At 31.6% G+C, this 23,365-nt stretch overlaps 1 protein-coding gene across 1 annotated transcript in view; it reads left to right on the forward strand.

Moving 5' to 3' along the window:
• Positions 1–23,365, forward strand: part of LOC122716649 — a 184,335-nt gene that overhangs the window by 64,370 nt on the left and 96,600 nt on the right. Inside the window, exon 2 of the mRNA XM_043939925.1 lies at positions 9,331–9,408. Within this exon, the coding sequence (XP_043795860.1) occupies positions 9,331–9,408 (78 nt within the window). The remainder of the gene's footprint in view (positions 1–9,330; positions 9,409–23,365) is intronic.

Below are 23,365 nucleotides of genomic sequence, written 5' to 3' on the forward strand. Positions count from 1 at the left end.
TCTCTCTCTCTCTCTCTCTCTTTCCTCTCTCTCTCTCTCTCTCTCTCTCTCTCAGAAGAGAACGAATTACAATGGGTGGTTTCATTGTTCGGGATAATGTTTCAGTGAAATTATATATTATTAAGATAAAGATTAAGTGAATAAGACGCGTCTTTCTTCTGATTCAACTTTCTCTAAGGTTGACGTTCGTTTGGGGATTTATTGAATCAAAATTTTTGTAAATAGTTATTTGTAAGTAGTTGAGAAGGATAATTTGTATTTTCGACGAAAGGAAAAAAAAAAGAAACAAAGAAAGCAAGGGAGTAAAAAGTTTCTTCTTCGTTTAGATCTTTGAACGAATGGAACGTGGTAACGATGAGTGTATAGGAATTATATGTACCAGGTGTGTTTAGATGGTAGCAGGTGTTTTTTTTTTTTTTTTTTGCGTAGCATCATCCATTTATTATTCGGTGGATTCAGTTAGCTCAAACGGGTACAAATGAATTGGTTTTTTTTTTAACCATGGATGAAACGCGGCCAATTTTCAATTGGTAAAAACAGCAACTTTCACTCCGTTTCACTTCTCGAACGATAAATTCAGATCCATGCCTAATGCAAATTAATCTCAGTCGAAAGAAAAATCGATGGAAAGTCGATCGATACTTCCGAATAATTATTTTATCGTATATATATTTGGATTAAGTCGAAATGCGAATAAATTTTCAATTCATTTTCAATTTAATTGTTTTATTAGGTAAAGTAATCATAAAGATTGTTTGTTATTTCCAATTCATAATTGTTCTTTTACATTAACTTTCAATTTCGACAAAGTGTTTTAGGAAATTTTTAATTGTGTTTTCAATGATTTCAAATTCAGTTTTTCGAAAAGAAAACACGGTTTGTAACTTGATACGTCAAATTTTTCTTATTCTTCTTCAATTTCTTCTATCTTTCTACTCTTTTTAATTCGTAATTAATCTTCTAGCTAATTTCAATTCCTCCACAAGTATTCCTTCGATTCGATTTCAATCGTTGCAAAACTCATTACCTTCAATTCATAATTACTCCTTCACGTTACATCTTCTTCAATCTGATTTTAAAATCGAATACCTTCAATTTATAATCATTCCTTCACGTTATATTTCCTTCAATTTTTATTTGATTTCATTTTCACACTACAATTCTTCAAAAAACAAGGCACAATTATTTTTACATTTCCTTCAATTTGATCTCAAAATCCAATACTTTCAATTCATAAGTACTTCTTCACATTATATCCCCTTCAATTTGCTCTCAAAATCTTTACATTACATCTCCTTTAATTTGATTTCAAAATCCAATACTTTCAATTCATAAGTACTTCTTCTTTAATTTGATTTCAAAATCCAATACTTTCAATTCAATAATTATTTTTTCACGTTTCCTTCAATTTTCACTTAATTTATTTCATTTTTACATCCCCATATAATCCTTCACTTTTCTTACATCCTCTTTAATTTGCTCTCAAAATCCAATACTTTCAATTCAATATTAATTCTTCACGTTAAACGTTTCCTTCAATTTTCACTTGATTTATTTCATTTTCATTACAATTCCATATAATCCTTCACCTTCCTTACATCAAAATCTCTCAAAATCCAATACTTTCAATTCACAACTACTCCTTCACCTTACACCCCCTAACGATCCTTATTTTTGTAATTTCAATTCCACAAAAAAATCCCTCCAAAAACCAAACCAATCCCAGCATCCTACGAATCTCTCTTTCCCTTTTTCCTTCACCTTTCCATTCCTTTCTTTTTTTTTTTTTTTTCTTTCCTCGAATTTCCTCAAACAACGCGTCTCGAAATCGAACGTTTCCAGGAGGGAATGGTTTCCGATCTCGGAAAACCTCGAAGCTGCGAAGCATCAGGTGCTCGCAGGTGCAAGGTTAAATTGAATAGGGGCTCGCGTGAATATCAACGTCATCGCGTTACACGAGCGGCGGAGGGAGTTTTAAGCCTCCTTCTTCCGGCACATGCCGAAGTGAGCACGGCATATCGTCGTCGCGGCTAACAACCTTTCCCCTCCCCCCTCCCCGTTTTAAATCTCCTACCTCCTCCCTTTTTCTTTTTATCTTTCTTTCTTTCTCCTCTTTCGCGTGAAAGGAAAGCGAGAGTTGCAAGTATTTGTGAGGCAATGGACAGGAATTGGAGGAATTTTAGTTGAAATTAGAGGAGATTAGGGATCGTCCTTTCGATTATTTATTACGTGAATTAAAATTTTTAATAATACAATGGAGAATACATATGAAGAATCGTCCTTTCGATTATTTATTACGTGAATTAAAATTTTTAATAATACAAGTATAAAGTATCATAGTATTCTTGTAAATTTTTGGATATTAAATTTCATAGATTTTGAAATAATTTTCATTGAAAATTTTATTTTTGGATTCGTTTTCAAATTGTGAAACCTGCCTTGGTAGGGAAATGCTTTGTTGAAAATGTTTGGTTCCGTCGAGTTTCTGAAAGAAAGACAGAGAGAGAGAGAGAGAGAGAGAGATAGTTTTAATGAATTATTCAATACTTGAGCGCGATTTCAATTCGAATATTTGGAAATATCGCTGGTAAATTTTTGCATTCGAAACTCGATTTGCGCATTTTCTTCACGCATATTTCTTGTTTGTTATTCTCTAGAGTGGATTTATAATAAAGATTCATCGGATTAAAGTAATATCTACGATCAACCATAATTTTCTTCCCCTACGAGCAAATTGAATTCTTTACGAAATTGTGAATTATAGGTTGCGAATTATAGGCTATACATGGACGGTGATTCAATGAAAATTATTTCAAAATCTATGTTACGTGAACCTAGAAGAGATTTTCCATCATCCTTTATCCTAAATCTCGAGTACAGAACAACCATATTAACTAACACACATATATATATATATATATACTCTATAATTTAATATTATTTTCACAAATTAATTAATAACAATTGGATCTACAAGTATCAAGAACGCGTAGATAAATAAATTAATTAAAATCTCAATCCACAACAATTTATTCCTTGTCTATCGCAATTAACCTCTCCTCCTCCAATCCTCTCCATCGTTATATACGATTACAATATAAATCAACTTTATCCCCGTTACAACGAGAAAAGCACGCTTGCGAAGAGTTACGACACCTTTCGTGTACACACTTCCACTACAAGAGTAAAAAAATTTTCACTTTCATAAATTAAGAAACGCGACGAGATCTGTCCGTGTATATATATATATATATATATATACGTATACACGTTAGTTACTTAGACCATTAATCGAATCTGTCGCTGGAACAATCGTTTCGCACGTGTATTGGCGGGTCGCAACGGGTGTACGCATTAAAAGCAGTGAAAGCGGCTGGTCGCATTGTTCGCCTACGTGTTTCCCTTATCCACCTGTTCGCACCATTGTTTGCACCGCGCTCCACCCCCCGCCTCATTCCTGTGGGAAATCTCTTCTCGTCCGCAAGCGAGGAGAAGACAATACGTGAGAAGATGTAGATCGATGCGGCCGAGATCGATCCGGCCGTCGTTCTCACGGGACACGGCCTGTTGTGTATCCGTTTCCACTCGAGGCGGCGACTTCCTTTCGTCCTTCCACCTTTCAAAATTACGTTGCTCTCCTTCGCTGAGACGTGGATACGTTTGCGCGAATCGTGGACATCCAGTGATGAGTTGCTACGATGATTTGTCGAAATAATAATAATTGGAAATAATGAGGAGGTTATAGCACGAAAAGTGGAGCAATTGTGATAATATGTTATTGAAGTATTTTAATAAGTAATTATTTAAAGTAAGTTTTATCTTTAATTGTAAGTTAAACGTTTACTCAAATTCTGATCGTAGATGATGTGAAATAGATTAAGTTAGGTTAGGTTTGCAATATTTAATTCGAGGAAAAATAGTAGGTTATGTTTGACTTTAATTTGAAAAAGGTATATTATATATTATATATATTTATGTGGACAGAGGTGGGGGAAATTTAATAATTGAAGTTGCTATGATAATTTATCGTTCGATGAATAATAATAATCGGAAATAATTGTAATGCGAACGTTCGAGGTTACAGGAAAAATGGATCAATTGTAATACGAATAAATGTTACTGAAGTATTTTAATAAGTAATTATTTGAAGTAAGTTTTATCTTTAATTGTAAGTTAAACGTTTTCTCATATTCTGATCGTAGATCATGTGAAATAGATTAAGTTAGGTTAGGTTTGCAATATTTAATTCGAGGAAAAATAGTAGGTTATGTTTGACTTTAATTTGAAAAAGGTATATTATATATTATATATATTTATGTGGACAGAGGTGGGGGAAATTTAATAATTGAAGTTGCTATGATAATTTATCGTTCGATGAATAATAATAATCGGAAATAATTGTAATGCGAACGTTCGAGGTTACAGGAAAAGTGGATCAATTGTAATACGAATAAATGTTACTGAAGTATTTTAATAAGTAATTATTTAAAGTAAGTTTCATTTTTAATTAAGTTAAAAATTTTTTCAATGAGTTGATCAAATTCTGATCGTAGATGATGTGAAATAGATTAAGTTAGGTTAGGATACGTTTGCAACATTTAATTCGAAGAAAAATAGTAGGTTATGTTTGACTCTAATTTGAAAAAGAGGTGGCTGATACGTTTATATGGATGTGATGGGAGAAATTTAATAATTGCTACGATAATTTCTCGTTCGATAAATAATAATAATTGGAAATAATTGTAATGCCAAACATATCGAGATTACACGAAAGGCGGATCAATTATAATAAATGTTATTTAATAAGTAATTATTTAAAGTAACTTTATTCGAGATTTTCAACTAATTTATTTTTAATTTTTTCAGCAGGTTAATGCCCAACTTTGATCGTGGATGATGTAAAATAGATTAGGTTAAGTTTGCAGTATTTGATTTTAATTCAGAGAAAAGTAGCACGCTCGGTAAGGTAGTTTATGTTTAATCAATTTGAAAAGGAGGTTTGATACGTGGATCGTGAACAGTGATGGGGAAAATTTAATAATTGTAACGCCAAGCTGTCGAGGTTACACGAAATCAACTATAATAGTTACAGATAAATGTTACACGAGCATTTTAATAAATAATTACTTAAAGTAACTTTATTCGAGAATTCCTAACTTTTTCAACGGGTTAATGTCCAACTCTGATCGTGGGTGATGTGAAATAAATTAGGTTAGATTAAATTTGCAGTATTTGATTTTAATTCGAGGAAAAGTAACACGCTCGGTAAGGTAGTTTATGTTTGATTAATTTGAAAAAGAGATGGCTGATACGTTTACGTGGATCGTGGACAGTGATGGGGGAAATTTAATAATCGAAGTTGTTTGTGTAATGCCAAACATATCGAGGTTACACGAAAAACGGATCAATTATAATTAAACGAATAAATATTACTTAAATATTTTAATAATTTAAATATTTTTTAATGTGAAGTGAACTAAGTTAGGTTAGGTTTGCATTTTATTTGATTTTAATTCGAGGAAAAGTAGTAGCTTATATTTAACTTTAATTTGAAAGAAAGGTATCCGACACGTTTACAATGAATCATGAACAATGATGGGAAAAATTTAATAGTTTCAAGTTACGAATAAAAAACTTACTTCTATAAGTTATTTCCCGTTAATGCCCAATTCTGTTCGTGGACGATGTAAAATAAATTAGGTTATGTTTACGATACTCGATTTTAATTCGAAGAAAACTAGTAAATACACTTGGTGAGATAGCTTATTTTTAAAAAACAGATAGTGATATTTTTGAGTATCGTAAGAATCGTATTGCAGAAAGAAAATGATAAGAGATATTTTATCGCAATTCGATTCGAATTTCGTTTCTAAAGAGCATATTTGAGAATCGTGTTGTACAGAGAGAAAAAGTCGATTCTGATTCGAGAGGAAAGAAATATTCGTGATAATATTTACGAGTCCGAGAGCAAGAATATACATCTCCTATTCGATTTTAATTCGAAGAAAAATAACACGTATATTCGATGTACATCAGAGAGAAAAATTTTACCAGAAAAACGATATCTTTATATCTCACTATATCTTCTCCAATTTAATTTATACTACAGAGAGAAACAATCGTTTAAAATCGTTTTAATCATCGTCTCTCTTTCCCCCCCCCCCCCATCCAGCTGAATAATTTTACACGAATAATCGAAACGATACGTGAAAAATACGATACGTGAAACAAATGAACGGAACAACGAATCCCCCTTTCGCGACGGCGAAAGAAAGGCTGTCGGAAGTATGAGCGCGGGACAGGTTTTCCCAACTGGCGTGCCGCCAAATCAGTATGTAATTTACTGTCTCCATTTTGCTTACTTCCGTACGGCGGTCGTACAATGCGTTTCTCGGGGTTGAAACTGGGTCAAGAATAGAATTTGAAGGGAAAATACGACCAACGTTTCCACGTTTGTATATTATTCCATGAATATTCACACTGACGACTCCGATTCCAACTTTGCATAAAGAAAATTGAACGATGAAACCGAATTAATCCTCCTTCTCCTTCTCTCTCTCTCTCTCTCTCTCTCTCTACGCTTCCTTTATTTCTTTCTATAAATTGAATATCGATATGTATCTCGTCACGATTAATAAATTAATATTAATCCACGTATAAATAGCTACGAAAAGAATATTTTTCCGCTGTTAATTTTCTTAATAAAAACGAAAAAAGAAAAAGAAAAAGAAAAAGAAAAAGGACGTCGCATTTATTAATAATCGAACGCTCATCTCGCTTTTTACGCATCCGCTTTTGAAAAATGTTATACTCGAGAAATACTTGTTACAATTTCCATTATGAATAATTTTCAAGTATGAATAATTGACCGTAACAGTTTCCTCCGGACGCATAAATAGGTTGTCTGGTCTCCGGATATCGTAAATCTCGTTTTTCACCCTTCCCGTAACGTAACTGTTCGCGTCGTTTACATGGTTATTACTAGATGTTAGTCGCGTGTTATTAGAATCAATATTTTCCTCCGTCAGACAGATTGCAATGCGGTAATGGAAGGCACATTGTAGATTCTTGTTGTATCGGTTATATACGTATTATTCGACAAGAGGGCGTGGAGATTTGATCGAAAAAGTGTTGAATTTTTCTTTTAAAGGTACCGAATTACAAATCTCCTTCTCATTTGAAATTTTCAACTTGACGAGATCCGTCCTCCAAAAATCGTCCACTTTCCATTCCATTCGACGAGAATTCGCAAAGCGTTTGGAAGACTTTGTTTCAAAAATTGCGAGCGATCGGATCGAATCGATTAATAATTTAATCAAGGTCGTCCTGAAATACGGAGAGATCGGCGGGGAAGCGAGGGGGGGATGATGAGACCCCTCCATCGATCTCGAGACGGGTCTCGCGACGAGTGGTCGAAGCCACTCAAAGCATCCGTTACCGAAATACATAAGGGAGAGGAAGAAAAACGCGCGGCAGTACGAAAATGTCCGTCACTCCGGGCGAAAATAACTCCGGGTCGGTGGCGACCATCCCATCTATCACCTTGCTCGCACTCGCTTAAAGCTTCATCGCGCGCGCGTACTAATCACACGAGCTTAATTTAACCACGGTATAATCCACAACCGATTACGGCCCATACGGCGATAAAACCTACATAATTAATATACCAGGGGATTAGATTTATCCGTTTAGATATGGATATCCCGATCATCGATTCGATGAACGGCTTTTTTGTAAATTATTTATATGTTAATTACGAATTCGAATTATCGAGTGTTTTGTATTCGAAAGTAATCGTAAAAAATATTATAATTTTTCCTTTATTTGAAAATTAGTAACGATGATAATTGGCTTAACATCTGTATGTGATTTATTAATTTTAAACCTAGTCAAGCAAAGTAAAATGATATTAAATTGTTTAATCAACCTGTCAATGATCGATTCGAATGTTGAATTTTTTCTAAATTATTTATATTAATTATGATTATCCGTATTTTATTCGAAAGTAATTGTAAAAAATATTCGAAATTATAATTTTTACTTTATTTGAAAATTAGTAACGATGATAATTGGTTTAACATCTGAATGTGATTTATTAATTTTATAAATAAATTATAATTATAATATTTATAATTTATAATATTTATTAATTTTATAATAAATTATATAAATCTAGACAAGCAAAGTAAAATGATATTCGTTTAAATTGTTCGATCAATCTGACTCGATGTTAAATTTTTTGTAAATTATTTATATTAATTACGAATCCGTTTTATTCGAAAGTAATCGTAAAAAATATTATAATTTTTCCTTTATTTGAAAATTAGTAACGATGATAATTGGTTTAACATCTGAATGTGATTTATTAATTTTAAATCTAGACAAGCAAAGTAAAATGATATTAAATTGTTTAAATTGTTTAATCAATCTGCCAATGATCGATTCGATGTTGAATTTTTTGTAAATTATTTATATTAATTATGATTATCCGTATTTTATTCGAAAGTAAAAAAATATTCGAAATTTAATAATTTTCTCTTCATTGAAAATTAATAACCATTCGATGCTGAATTTTTTGTAAATTATTTACATTAATTATGAATCCGTATTTTATTCGAAAGTAATTGTAAAAAATATTCGAAATTTAATAATTTTCTCTTCATTGAAAATTAATAACGATTCGGTGCTGAACTTTTTGTAAATTATTTCTATTAATTATGATTCTGAAATCTATCTATTTATTCGAGCAATTATAAAAAATGTTCGAAATTATAACCTTTCCTTTATTAAAAATTAATATAATTCGATGCTGAACTTTTCGTAAATTATTTCTATTAATTATAATTCTGGAATCTATTATTCGAGCAATTATAAAAAATATTCGAAATTATGATCTTTCCTTTATTAAAAATTAATATGGTTCGATATCTAGATACTTTAATCATAAATCTAGCGCGAATAAAATGAAATAAAAATGATATTCGTTTAAATGGTTCGATCAATCTTCCATCTCGAAGATGAAAATTCCACCGATTTCTCGGTTAATCGATCGAATCAACTATTATCGAAGATTAGAATTAGTAACGTAATCTGTGGAACGTAAGAGAGGAGAATTCGAAGAGGGAAGATAATATTACCGTCTCCCATTAAATTCGGCAATTAATCAAACAAGAGAGTAGACCGTTTCTTCTTCTTCTTCTTCTTCTTCTTCTTCTTGCCTCGAAACCTCGAAACCCCTTCTCGCCTTCTTCCTCCTCTCTCCTTCTTCCTCCTCTCTCCGGATGATCGGCTTGATTAACTCGATTATCGTCCTTCTTTCTCTTGTTCCAGGTGCGCACCTTGTTCGTGAGCGGCTTGCCGATGGACGCCAAGCCGAGGGAGCTCTATCTGCTCTTCAGAGCATACGAGGTGAGTCTTTTTCTTTCTCTTCTTATTCTTATTGTTTCGTCTCTTAACGGGATAAAAACGAAACGAGATTTTTAATTTTTCCTACAGATAGATTTTTTTTTTAAAATCTGTAGAAAGTTGATTTGTCCAGTGGAAAATGTTTAAGTGGAAATTAATTTTGATAGATTTTGTTTGAGTAAAAAAACACAACAATAGGGAATTTCTGTTTAATTTTTTAAATTTTTGATTTGACACAGGGAGAGAAAGTTTCTTTTGAATTTTTCCACCAAAATTTTAATAACCAAAACCAAAGTTGTTTTGTGCAGTGTAATGTTTGCGTTCGTTTAAGTGGGAATTAAATTTGATGGGTTTTGTTTCAGATGTTTCAGAGAAAAACAGAAAATTTCTTTTTTAATTTTTCTACGAAAATTTTAATACCAAATTTTTGTTTTGTGCGGTGTAATGTTTGCGTTCGTTTAAGTGGGAATTAAATTTCATAGGTTTTGTCTGAGATGTTTAAAAAAATACAGGGACAGGAAATTTCTTTTTAATTTTTCTACGAAAATTTTAATACCGAACCAAAATTGTTTTTCACACTGCAACGTTTGCGTTTGTTTAATTTTTGAGAATTAAAGCTGATAGGTTTTGTCTGAGATGTAGAAAATAACACAGAGAATTTCTTTTTAATTTTTCTACTGAAAATTTTAATACTGAACTTTTAATACTGAAAGTTGTCCTATATATAGTAAGATTTGAATAAAAATTGAATTCGATGGGTAAATTTGTTAAAAATTGAAATTTGAAATTGAATGGAATTTTCGATCGAATAATCGTTTCGAATATCGTACTATCCATTTCTCAAAAATAATCTTTCTGATCCTTAAGCTAATCGATAATTTTAAACGACTTAAAAGTAAAAGTAATTTTGGATGGAGAAAAAAAAAAATCTGGATTATTAAATTTTATAACCTTGTCAATTGAATTTCCTTGTTACTTTTTTTCTTTTTTTTTTTTTTTTCGAAACTCGATCTGATATTTTACGCGAAAAACAAGAGATCGAAGTGGATCGAAAGTGAATCCGTACGAATCGTCGAAAGAGATCAGATAAGGGCTTGAACGTAACTTTCGAATCGTGAGAAACGGATTATTCGACGTGATCTCATCATCATCCGAGGGAGAGACGAAATTTTCGCATTATCGATCGATTTTGAATTGTTAAATAAATCAGATAATAATTTAATAAAATAGCAAATGAAATATTTCTTCTTTTTTTTATTGATGTTGGATCACTAGATATTATTTTTATTTCTTCCTTTGATAAAAATACAAATTTTCGAAAATTGATATTAACGAATATTTTTTTTTTTTTTTTTTAATCGAATTTCTGCGATTTTTCTTAACTCTACAGTCATCGAGTTATACTACTTATCTTACTTTTTTTACTAAGCGGTTGGTTTATACTACTAGTAGGATAAGTGGTATAAATCATTCATAAGGTGAAAAAAGAGTAAGTAGTACAGGTTAACAGCATGGCCAGTCAGGACGGTGAATAAGTAGATTCAGACTGGTGATGTGATCAGACATTTTATACACATACTCTTATTTATTTATTCGTTATTATTATTGTAAATTATTCAAAATTTTACGTTTATTCAACTTTACTTTAAGATTATTTTAACCTTATTTTTATCTTTATCTTCAAATATAAATATTTTTCCTTCGTTCAAGCGAGTGTTGGCCGTTAACCAGTTATAATAAATAATAATTACCGAGGTGACTTTATTCGTACTACTTGAACTACGAGAATTTTATCCACGAATTCTCGAGCATATTTCGACTCGATTTCCATTATTTTTATCGCGATTCGATAATTAATTTTTCTCTTTAAAATTTCAATGGTTAATCGAGATGCCTCGAATCAATGAAACTGTTCCATCTGTTTTGTCCCTCCTAGGAGAATCGAACGATATATACTTGGCGAAACTGTATCACCGTCAATATAAATCAGCCTTAATCCATTCGGGAGGGTGCAACACGATATCGTACAACGCACAATTGGACGGGAAATTAAAGACCGCCATGACAAATGGAAACAACATTTTAATCGAATCGTGCCCCTCCCTTCCTGTTACGTTGATAAATATTGGCTAAACATAGGCTGGATACTGGATTCAAACTATATCCAGTGTGACGCAATTTAGTTTTTTTTTATTTATTTATACAGCGTGATTAATTTCGTTTTGAAAATATATGTTGTTGTATAATATTGTTTAAAATTTAATTGAAAGATTAATTATCCGAACGATATAGAAACGATTTGTTAATTTATTAAATTTCATTCGAGGAGATTAATTATCGAGAGAGAGAGAGAGAGAGAGAGAGAGAGAGAGAGAGAGAGAGAAAAAAATGGTTGCATTATCTTCATCGATGGGATAAAATTAATTATGCGATACAAATTGATTTTTAATCGAGGGCAATTTGTCTCTCAATAAAATTACATGTATCGTGAAATAACATTAACTCGTTAATCGTGGGCATAAGCGTTCAAGAGTAAATCAACTTGATGAGACACTTAAAAATTTAAATTAGAATTTTAATAAATTAGATTGACAGGTAATCGAGACAGACAACTTTGACAAAGTTTATCTTAATTCTGTAATAAAATAAAATAAAAATATTAAATTTGAAGCACGAATCATTTCAAGATTTATGATACTTTTATATCGAAATAACGCGATACCAATCTTCTTGAACGCTTAACTCCATGATGAAATCGAAGCACGAATAAAGAATAATTTAAAAAATTACAATACTTTTTTTTTTAATGAAAATTCATACGAATCGAAAAAAAAATACGATTCTAATCTTTTCTAAATCTTTCTTAAATCCTAATAATAATAACGAAATGAAAACATTTTAAATTGGGAAGAAATTCAAAATTCAAAGCGCGAGCAAAGAATAATTTCAAAAATTTGCCCTCATACGATATTTTATTAATAAAAATTCACAATACCAATCTTCTCCAAATCTTCTCCATAATAAAATCAGAGAAATTCAAAATTCAAAAATTAGGACCTCATACAGTACTTCATTGACGCAAAATTCACATAAATCGGAATAAAATATCATACCAATCTTTTCCAAAATCTTCCATAATAAAATCAGAGAAATTCAAAATTCAAAAATTAGGCCCTCGTATAGTACTTCATTGACACAAAATTCACATAAATCGGAATAAAATATCATACCAATCTTTTCCAAAATCTTCCATAATAAAATCAGAGAAATTCAAAATTCAAAAATTAGGCCCTCGTATTCTTCATTGACACAAAATCGGAATAAAATCGCGTACCAATCTTCTCCAAAATCTTCCATAATAAAATCAGAGAAATTCAAAATTCAAAAATTAGGCCCTCATATAGTACTTCATTGACACAAAATTCACATAAATCGGAATAAAATATCATATCAATCTTCTTCAAAATTTTCCATAATAAAATCAGAGAAATTCAAAATTCAAAAATTAGGCCCTCGTATACTTCATTGACACAAAATCGGAATAAAATCGCGTACCAATCTTCTCCAAATTCTTCCATAATAAAATCAAAGCGAAACCTAAATTGCCTTTGAAGAAATCGAAGATTCAAAAAACGAAGGATAATTTACAAGAAGAGTCGAAAGGAGAGCCATCCATCATGCTCACCCACTCTCAATTTTCGCTTCTTCCACGGATATTCGTTTGTTATTAAAAAAGAGAAAGAAAGGAAAAGTGTCGATATCCTGAACAAAAAAACAGCGAAAGCCTGCGTTTACCTTCTTACACCCCCTCCTCACCTTCTCACCTTTCAAAACTCGACACAACGATCTCAGAACGACGCGCTTCCCTCCATCCTCCATTCTACATCTCTGAGTTGCAGGGAATCCCTCTCTCCGTTTTATCGTTAAAATTGTCACGTCCACCAGGATATTCTCGTCTGCCGGTGACAATACCGTTATCATCCCCCTCTCACCCTCTAGACAGACAGACAGACAGACAGACAGAGAGAATTCACCTCGACACAACTGGGAGGCGTCCACTTCGATCTTCATCGCGCCTTCACCTTTGCTTCCGTCGAATCGATCGAGCACAAATTTTATTTTATTTTATTTTCGAGAAATATTTTCATTCGCCGTTGTTCGGTGAAAGAAACAAGAGGATCGTGTTGTTTATTCGTTAATTCTCCTTATTCTGAATAATTGGTTTGATTCGAGAAATATTATGGTGAACGAAAGAAATAAGAGGATGAAGTCATTTCTTATTTCTCTTATTCTGGTATTTTGGTAAGTTAAAGATTAAAAGAAATGCAATAATTCGAAGTTGGATTAGTATTGGATCGTTTCGATGATCGGTGGACGAATTATTTGAACGTTTTGCAATGAATATTCATTTCGGTGAACGAAAGAAAAAATAAGATGGAATTATTCGTTATTTCTTTTATTCTGGTATTTTGGTAAATAAGAGATTAAAAGAAATGCAATAATTCGCGGTTGAATTAGTATTGGATCGTTTCGATGATCGGTGGACGAATTATTTGAACGTTTTGCAATGAATATTCATTTCGGTGAACGAAAGAAATAATAAGATGGAATCATTCCTTGTTTTCCTTATTCTGGTATTTTGGTAAATGAGAGATTAAAAGAAATGCAACGATTCGCGATTCGCTTGGATTAATATTGGATCGTTTCGATGATTGCGAATATTCATTTCGATGAATAAAAGAAAGAAATAAGTTATTTATTCGTTATTCCCCTTATGGTTTGATTCGAGAAATATTTTCATTGCCGTTGTTCGAAAGAAATAAGAGGATGGAGTCATTTCTTATTTTCCTTATTCTGGTATTTTGGTAAGTTAAAGATTAAAAGAAATGCAATAATTCGCGGTTGAATTAGTATTGGATCGTTTCGATGGACGAATTATTTGAACGTTTTGCAATGAATATTCATTTCGGTGAACGAAAGAAAAAATAAGATGGAATCATTCATTATTTCTTTTATTCTGGTATTTTTGTAAGTTAAAGATTAAAAGAAATGCAATAATTCGCAGTTGGATTAGTATTGGATCGTTTCGATGATCGATGGACGAATTATTTGAACGTTTTGTGATCCTGAATATTCATTTCAATGAACGAAAGAAATAAAAAGATTAAGAATTATTTGAACTTTTTGCAATGCCGAATATTCATTTCGACGAACGAAAGAAACAAGAAGATAGAATCATTCCTTATTTCTCTTATTCTGATCAATTGTTTCGAGAAATATTTTCATTACGGTTGTTTGGTGAACGAAAGAAATAAGAAGATGGAGTCATTCTTTATTTCCCTTATTCTAGTCAATGGTTTAGATAATAAGGATGAGAGATAACGTGTGGATTAAGAAGTAAAAGAAAAGAAATACAATAATAATTAAAAGAAATACAATAATTCGCGGTTCGTTCGAATTAATATTGGATCGTTTCGATGATTGGTGGACGAATTATTATATATATATATATATATATATGAATTTTTTATAATATTCATTTCGGTGAATATGAACGAAAGAAAATGGAATTATTCGTTATTTTCCTTATGTTTGATTCGAGAAATATTTTCATTACTGTTGTTCGATGAACGTAAGAAACAAGAGAATTGTGTTATTTATTATTTCTTATCCCCCTTATGAAAGAAATAAGAGGTTTGATTCGAGATATATTTTCATTACGATTATTCGATGAACGAAAGAAATAAGAGAAGTCATTCCTAGTGGATTAAAAAGTATTAAAAGAAATACAATAATTCGTGATTCGTTCGAATTAATTGGATCGTTTCGATGATTAGTGGAATTATTTGAATTTTTTATGATATTCATTTTGGTGAACGAAAGAAATAAGTTATTTATTCGTTATTCCCTTTATGGCTTGACTCGAGAAATATTTTCATTGCCGTTGTTCGAAAGAAATAAGAAGATGAAATCATTCCTTATTTCCCTTATTCTGGTATTCTGGTAAATGAGAGATTAAAAGAAATACAATAATTCGCGGTTTGAATTAATATTGGATCGTTTCGATGATTGGCGAACGAATTATTTGAACGTTTTGCAATGCCGAATATTCATTTCGACCAACGAAAGAAACAAGAAGATGGAATCATTCATTATTTCCCTTATTCTGGCCAATTGTTTTGAGAAATATTTTCATTGCCGTAAACAATTAAAATAAAAATTAAAAAAAAATTAAAAAAAATTGTTCGAAAGAAATAAGAAGATGAAATCATTCATTATTTCCCTTATTCTGTTATTCTAAGTTAAAAATTAAAAAAAACACAATAATTCGTTCGGATTAACATCGAATCGTTTCGATGATGCGATTGGATCGATGTTTCAGGAAGATCGATAACGATAAGCAATAGAGGGGAGGGGGGTGAAAATGGGAATACGACGACGTTCTGTTTCGGTCGGTTTTATTCAATACATTCCCGAGGCGGGAGATTTGAAACGGTTTAATCCGCTGGAAGGATGTTTCATCGTTTGGAAAATTGGAAAATAACGACACGAATATGAAAATAAAAAAAAAAAAAAAATTAATATCCAAGGATCGATTTATTTTCACGTTCTAATATCTAATATTGATTCCGTATCGTTGAATCAATACGGAAGAAATACACGTAGGAAGCAATTATTTCGTCGGATAATTAATAAATTATATAGTTTTTAAACTTATATACGTCCATCTGAATTAAACATTGGATAGAAATTCGTACATTTTCTATTATTCGTTGCCAGTCGGTATGATCGCACCGACAGATAAGAGAAACGAACGATAAAGATAGGGGAAAAGGAAAAAGTAGGATATTTGATTGCATCGCACGGTATATTTGATTAAATTAACTAATTAAATCAGTAGCGTGTTAACTCGAATTAATTAATTCACGGGCGTGGATCGATAATGGAAATTAAAAAAAATGAGCGACATTTATTTGGCACGATGATAACGGCTGAAAGAAAATAAATTCAATCGAAGATAAAAAGCGAATAATTTAATGATCCTAATCGTGCCCCTTATAAAATTAATTTCTCTATTTTTAGAATCGAAAAATTGTCCAAAATATTCTCTCTCTCTTTGTAATACATAATAACATTTGAATAATATTTATCGTTTCGTTTATATTTTTAAGATTATATTATCAGGTATAAAATTACGTAATATAGGAAAAAATAAGGAAAAAGTGGTCGCTTAATAAGTATTTTTTATATGAACGAAAGGGCAAAGGTCGAACAGAATCCGAGGACAGTTTTAGAAGCTTTAACTAGAAGCTTTAATAAAGCGATAATAAAATTTATCTTTTGAAAAATCGTTTAGCCAGGAAAGAAAAAGAAAAACACGTTTCTCGAGAGAAATCAAAATATCCGGATTTGTTGTTCCACGGGTGAGATAAAATTACGAGAAAAAAAAAAAATTGATAAATAGAGGATGAAAATCTTCTCTAATTCGATTAGATTGATTTAAATTTCTCGGATCGATTTGTTGCGCAATTACGTTTTCATTCAATTTCTTTCTTCGTTAATTTCCAACCAACCGTCTAATCTAATCCAAATAACAAACTTATGGTACAATATACAAAACTCATTACTAACTCGATCCTCTTCTCGTAACTTTCCTCCGGATAACATTTCCACCCGGCACTGGATCAAATATTTACAGAATTTATCTCGTTGAACGAACAATATCTCCAAGACTCGGCAGTGTTTCCAATACGTTTCCAGTAAAAAAATTCTCGTTTTCGCGAGGAAAGGGGAAAAATCTGAGAGAGAGGAGAGCAACTTTCGCTGCTCGAGCAGCACGAGATCCAAAACTATCAATTTGCTCCATTGTTCGCTCCTGCATCCATCGATCGAAACAATCAGTTCCCTATTTCCTTCCAGAAAAATTTGCACCGTAGCAAAAATCGCCACATCGACTTTCCAACGTCGAAGGAAACGAACGACACGAAAGCAATTCACGATTGGATGAAATAAAGCCGATTCTCCCTTCGATTTATTATTGTATCGTGGACTTTCACATAAATACGTATTTTTTAGATTATACGTGTGCGTATAAATATAAGTTCATTCGTAGATTTCTAAAAATTATTGAATTTGATCAATTTATTAAATAAATTAAAAATTCAGCTTGATTCAATCAAAGGTGTTTTTAAATTAATTCAAAATCATCGATATACCATTATTAAGATCGTTATCAGTAATATTTTTCCAGAAATAAATAATAATCTATCGCGTAATTTATAGAAACTTGATTAAAAACGTATTAAAATTAGAAAAACTTTGAACCGCTATATCTTCGAGAATAGCGATTTCCGGTCAACGAGCGAAAGACCGTTGAAAGCGTTGAATCTTGCCCTTTAAAACGCTTTTTCATTTATCTCGATACAACTTCCGGTTCTCTAGATATCCTCGTGTAAAGAAAAAGATATTTCTTAATCATTTGCGGTACACCCGATCGAATCGTATTAAAATTAAGAAAACTTTGAATCGCTATATCTCCGAAGTTAGCGATTTCTGGTCAACGAGCGAAAGACCATTGGAAGCGTTGAGTCTTGCCCTTTAAAACGCTTTTTCATTTATCTCGATACAACTTTCGGTTCTCTAGATATCCTCGTGTAAAGGAAAAGATATTTTTTAATCATTTGCGGTACATCCGATCGAATCGTATTAAAATTAAGAAAACTTTGAATCGCTATATCTCCGAAGTTAGCGATTTCCGGTCAACGAGCGAAAGACCATTGGAAGCGTTGAATCTTGCCCTTTAAAACGCTTTTTCATTTATCTCGATACAGCTTCCGGTTCTCTAGATATCCTCGTGTAAAGGAAAAGATATTTCTTAATCATTTGCGGTACACCCGATCGAATCGTATTAAAATTAAGAAAACTTTGAACCGCTATATCTTCGAGAATAGCGATTTCCGGTCAACGAGCGAAAGACCATTGGAAGCGCTGAATCTTTCCCTTTAAAACGCTTTTTCATTTATCTCGATACAACTTCCGGTTCTCTAGATATCCTCGTGTAAAGGAAAGGATATTTTTTAGTATTCATTCTTGTCGCTTACTCGGACCTCTCGTCTCACTGACCTATCCCAAATTCCAAACAAGCGAGAGACACGATTCCTGGAAGAAACATATGAGATACTTGGAAGAACGTAGTACGCGTTTCCAAGAAAGATAGATAACGGTCCATTCATAATCTTTGGACCGGTTCAAGAGCACATGAACACTTTGAGTCCTTGTATCTCGGCAACCGATCGAGATATCGGAATAAAACAAAAAGTGACTTCAATCGCATGCTTTCCTCTATTTTCCTTTAATACAATTTTTTTTTTTTTTTTACACGAAAAACAATTTTATACGAAGTAATTCCATTTTTTAAGCATATAATTTAGCGTATTACGTTTCATATTAATTGGGTATCTCGAATCCTTTAAGACGATGGAAGTTTTTTGAACAACTTTGAACAAATTTTTAAACTTGAGAATTTCAAAGCGATACGAATTTATTATTGAACACGATTCGAAGAGATTCCTAAAAGCTTGATTCGAGCCCCTCGCCCCCTGCCCTCTATCGATCCCTGCTTTCTCCTTGACTGATAGGCTAAATCGATCGGAAGAAAAGTTCAGTGTAAGTGGTATTACCGAAAAAGAATTTTTACGATATCGAGGTCGCCGCGACGCGCAAAGTTTACGAGCGTGCACTTCGAATACGTCCCCCTCCCCTCTCTCTCTCTCTCTCTTTCTCTCTCTCTCTCTTACACTATATCTTCCATGCTTTTATATAAATTAAATGCTGTTACGAAACGATGAATTGGCGTTTCTCTGAAGATGGCGTCGTGAGATCTTTCGAGAGAACGTGGCTGCCCGGGTTAAACGTTAACACGTTCAAGATTGATGGTTTTATCGCGTACTTTTTCCCTCGAAATTCGCGCATCTTTATCTATTTATCGGACAACATTATAAATGGACGATATTTACAATGAGCGCTCTTGCTCAATTTATCTTAACGTTATTTTTACAAGATAAAAATGTTTCTCTCCGTTTTCTTTAAAAATTCGGAAACGATTCTTTTTTTTTTTTTTTTTTTTAATCTAAAATAATCTCGTTCGAAACGAATTCCGTTCGATAAAATATTCCTTCGACGAAAGAGAGGGAGAAAATTTACTCTGCAAATATTGTCGCGAAACGTACGATGTGTGTATCGGTGTTAAAGGTTAAAGGTGATTCCGTTTCAAGGAATCGTGTCACGGGTGCGCGACATCTACTGCGAAGGATGCCCACTGGAAAAATTTAACATCCGCCAATTAAAACAGGATCGATCGAAAAGGGCATTAAAATTCCACGCTTTAATCCCATTATCCGGATTCCTTATTATGACACCATTTCTCACTCGTTCTTTCATTCTCTTTTTCTCCATTGCGAAAGAAATTGCATCCAATTTACGATACGATCAAAATTAAAGAGATAATTCAGTTTTCTTAACGGTTGATAAATATTCTCCCTCCTCTTCTTTTTTTAATTGCATCTGCTTTTTAATTATCTCTTCTTCCTTTCTTAAGATTAAGATTAAGAGAATTCGTTTTGATAAAAAATGGCAAGAGAAACGATTGAATTACAATCCAATTGATATTTATACGAACAATTAAAACAATTAATAATAAGAACGTAACTCGATTATCTTATTTTTCAAATATCAAACTCGCCTGAATTCACATCGTGAAATTTTTGATGTCACGTGACACCGTTTTTTTACAAGCTGCACAAACAAATTTCACATTAGCGCTCGTTGATTATACGTTTAAACAAACATGTAACGTGTAACGCACACACGCCATGAAAATGGAAACACATGCTTTTAGCACTTTCAACTGATAATGATAAATTTTAAAAATATCAACCATCATCATTCTATCATTTCGGTCAACGAAACTTCAAATCAAATCATCATCGTCGTTTGCATTCGTGTTCCATTCCATTCGTTTTTATATAAACTCGATCAGATGAAATATCTCGTTTCGTGTATCTTTTATAGGAAAAAAGTTAATCGTGGATAAAAGTTAAATGGTTTCGTATTATTAATTTTTTCCTAGTATATTTATTATAGGTTCTGTAAAAAGACTTGCTCTTTTTGATAGATTGTCCTCTAAAAATTATTGGACCAAAAAATTATCAGATTCGAGAGATATTTAATTATATTTAATTATCTTTTAAGATGATGATTTTTCTCTACGAGTGGTTCTTTAGTAAACTTTTTGTGGAGAATAACGCGCATGTATTGATCGAAATTGTTTATCTACGAAGAAATTAATAACATGGAAATGTAGCTCTCACTTTCCCTCTTGAAACCATTCGAATATTTTTCGATATTATCGAAAACAAAGGAGATTCGAATCTTTTGTTTGTGTACAAAAAGAAGAAGAAGAAGAAGAAGAAGAATTTCTTTTTCTATTTGAACGATTTCATCAATTAGATCCATAAAAATGATATTCTCGAAAGTGATGGGATACGAGAAGGTAAGAGGTCTCTGAAGGAGATGTTTTATTTCCATAATAAAACGAGAAAATCGAATAAAGGGGAATTATTGTTATAAGTTTATCCAAGTATGGATATAAGATTGATACAAGATATGGATGAGTTTTGTAAGAAATAAGATTTATTGTTTAAAATAGTTTATATCATTTTTTTAATATCGAGTATGGAAATGAATTTTAAATGGAAAAGTGAATGGTTATTCGATCGATTAATTTTTAAAATGAAAATGTAATAAAAGAGTATCATTCAGGAGAAAAGATGATTTTAATTTATGAAAAATGGTTTTATTCACAGTTTAAATAGATTTAAAAAATTCTTTGTATCTATGGACGATGATATTGAAAAATTTAGAATTGTAAACTCGTACATGTATAAAGAAAACTAATCTTAAAGCTTATTTATTCTTAAAAATTCTTTATTACACAAAAATCATCGACGATTGCAATTTTTCCAATATTTCAATTTACCTAATTTTAATTCCACAAACTTAAAGTCTAGCATCTTATATTATATTACAATATCTAATAAGAATTATCAATTGCAATTTTATTTCTAATCAATATTTATGCATCAGATAAATATAACATCCACTTCTCATAACTTCAATTCCATTATGTAAACAAGTAAATATATTTCTACTTCTTTAAACAAACCTAATACCTATTCTCCTCTCTCAACAAAATCCACCAATTTCAGTATATACAAATAAACTCTACTTCTTTAAACATCCACTTCTCATAACTTCAATTCCATTCACATATGTAAACAAATTAACATATTTCTACTTCTTTAAACAAATCTAATGTTTATTCTCTCAACTTATTAAAAACAAAATATGCATGGAAAAACCTCTTTAAACCTAACATTCATTCTTCTCTCAACTTATTAAAAAGGCATCCAATTTCAATATACAAGCAGATTCTATCTCTTTAAATCTATCATTCATTCTTCTCTCAATTTATTAAAAATAAAAGGCATCCACTAATTTCAATATGCAAGCACATTCTCTTTAAATCTATCATTCACTCTTCCCTCAATTTATTTAAAACAAAAACTATCCACTAATTTCAATATGCAAATACATTCTATCTCTTTAAACCTCTTTTACCATTCATTCTTCTCTCTCAACTTATTAAAAACAAAATATACAAAAACTATCCACCAATTTCAATATGCAAGCACATTCCATCTCTTTAAACCTATCATTCATTTTTTTCTCAATTTATTTAAAATAAAAACTATCCATTAATTTCAATATGCAAGCACATTCTATCTCTTTAAACCTATCATTCATTCCTTTCTCAATTTATTTAAAACAAAAACTATCAACTAATTTCAATATGCAAGCACATTCTCTTTAAACCTATCAATCATTCACTTTTCTTTCAATTTATTTAAAATAAAAACTATTCACTAATTCAATATGCAATAATTTCAATATGCAAGCACATTTTATCTCTTTAAACCTATCATTTATTCTTCTCTCAATTTATTTAAAACAAAAACTATCAATTAATTTCAATATGCAAGCACATTCTCTTTAAAAACCTATCATTCACTTTTCTTTCAATTTATTTAAAATAAAAACTATCCACTAATTTCAATATGCAAGCACATTCTATCTCTTTAAACCTATCATTCATTCCTCTCTCAATTTATTTAAAATAAAAACTATCCACCAATTTCAATATGCAAGCACATTCTATCTCTTTAAACCTATCATTCATTCCTCTCTCAATTTATTTAAAATAAAAACTATCCACTAATTTCAATATGCAAGCACGTTCTATCTCTTTAAACCTCTTTTACCATTCATTCTTCTCTCTCAACTTATTAAAAACAAAATATACAAAAACTAACCACCAATTTCAATATGCAAGCACATTCTCTTTAAACCTATCATTTCTCTCTCAATTTATTTAAAACAAAAACTATCTACCAATTTCAATATGCAAGCACACATTATCTCTTTAAACCTATCATTCATTCCTCTCTCAATTTATTTAAAACAAAAACTATCTACCAATTTCAATATACAAGCACACTCTATCTCTTTAAACAAACCCAACATTCATTCTTCTCTCAACACATATAACACAAATATATCCCCAAAGCGCACCAACTTCGCCAACAACATGACTTCTTTACCTCTTTAAACAAAAGCCCAGCTATTGTTCCGCAAAAACCCGTGTAACGTGTCGATAAATTTACGACCACCGACCATCGTCCAACAGAGAATCGAGAACATTGCAAGGATTCCGCGTCAAGATTCGAGAGTAATAAAGAAATGGCGGATATTCTCTCTCGAGGAAAACACAGTGGCAGATATTTCTCGGCGATCCACCTCCAAGAGAATGATAAGATTGCCAGAATTCGTTTCGTTACGCGTG

This window comes from Apis laboriosa, unplaced genomic scaffold (genome assembly GCF_014066325.1).
Source record: "Apis laboriosa isolate Shangri-la unplaced genomic scaffold, ASM1406632v1 scaffold47_cov149, whole genome shotgun sequence".
In the NCBI taxonomy this organism is placed as follows: Eukaryota; Metazoa; Arthropoda; class Insecta; order Hymenoptera; family Apidae; genus Apis; species Apis laboriosa.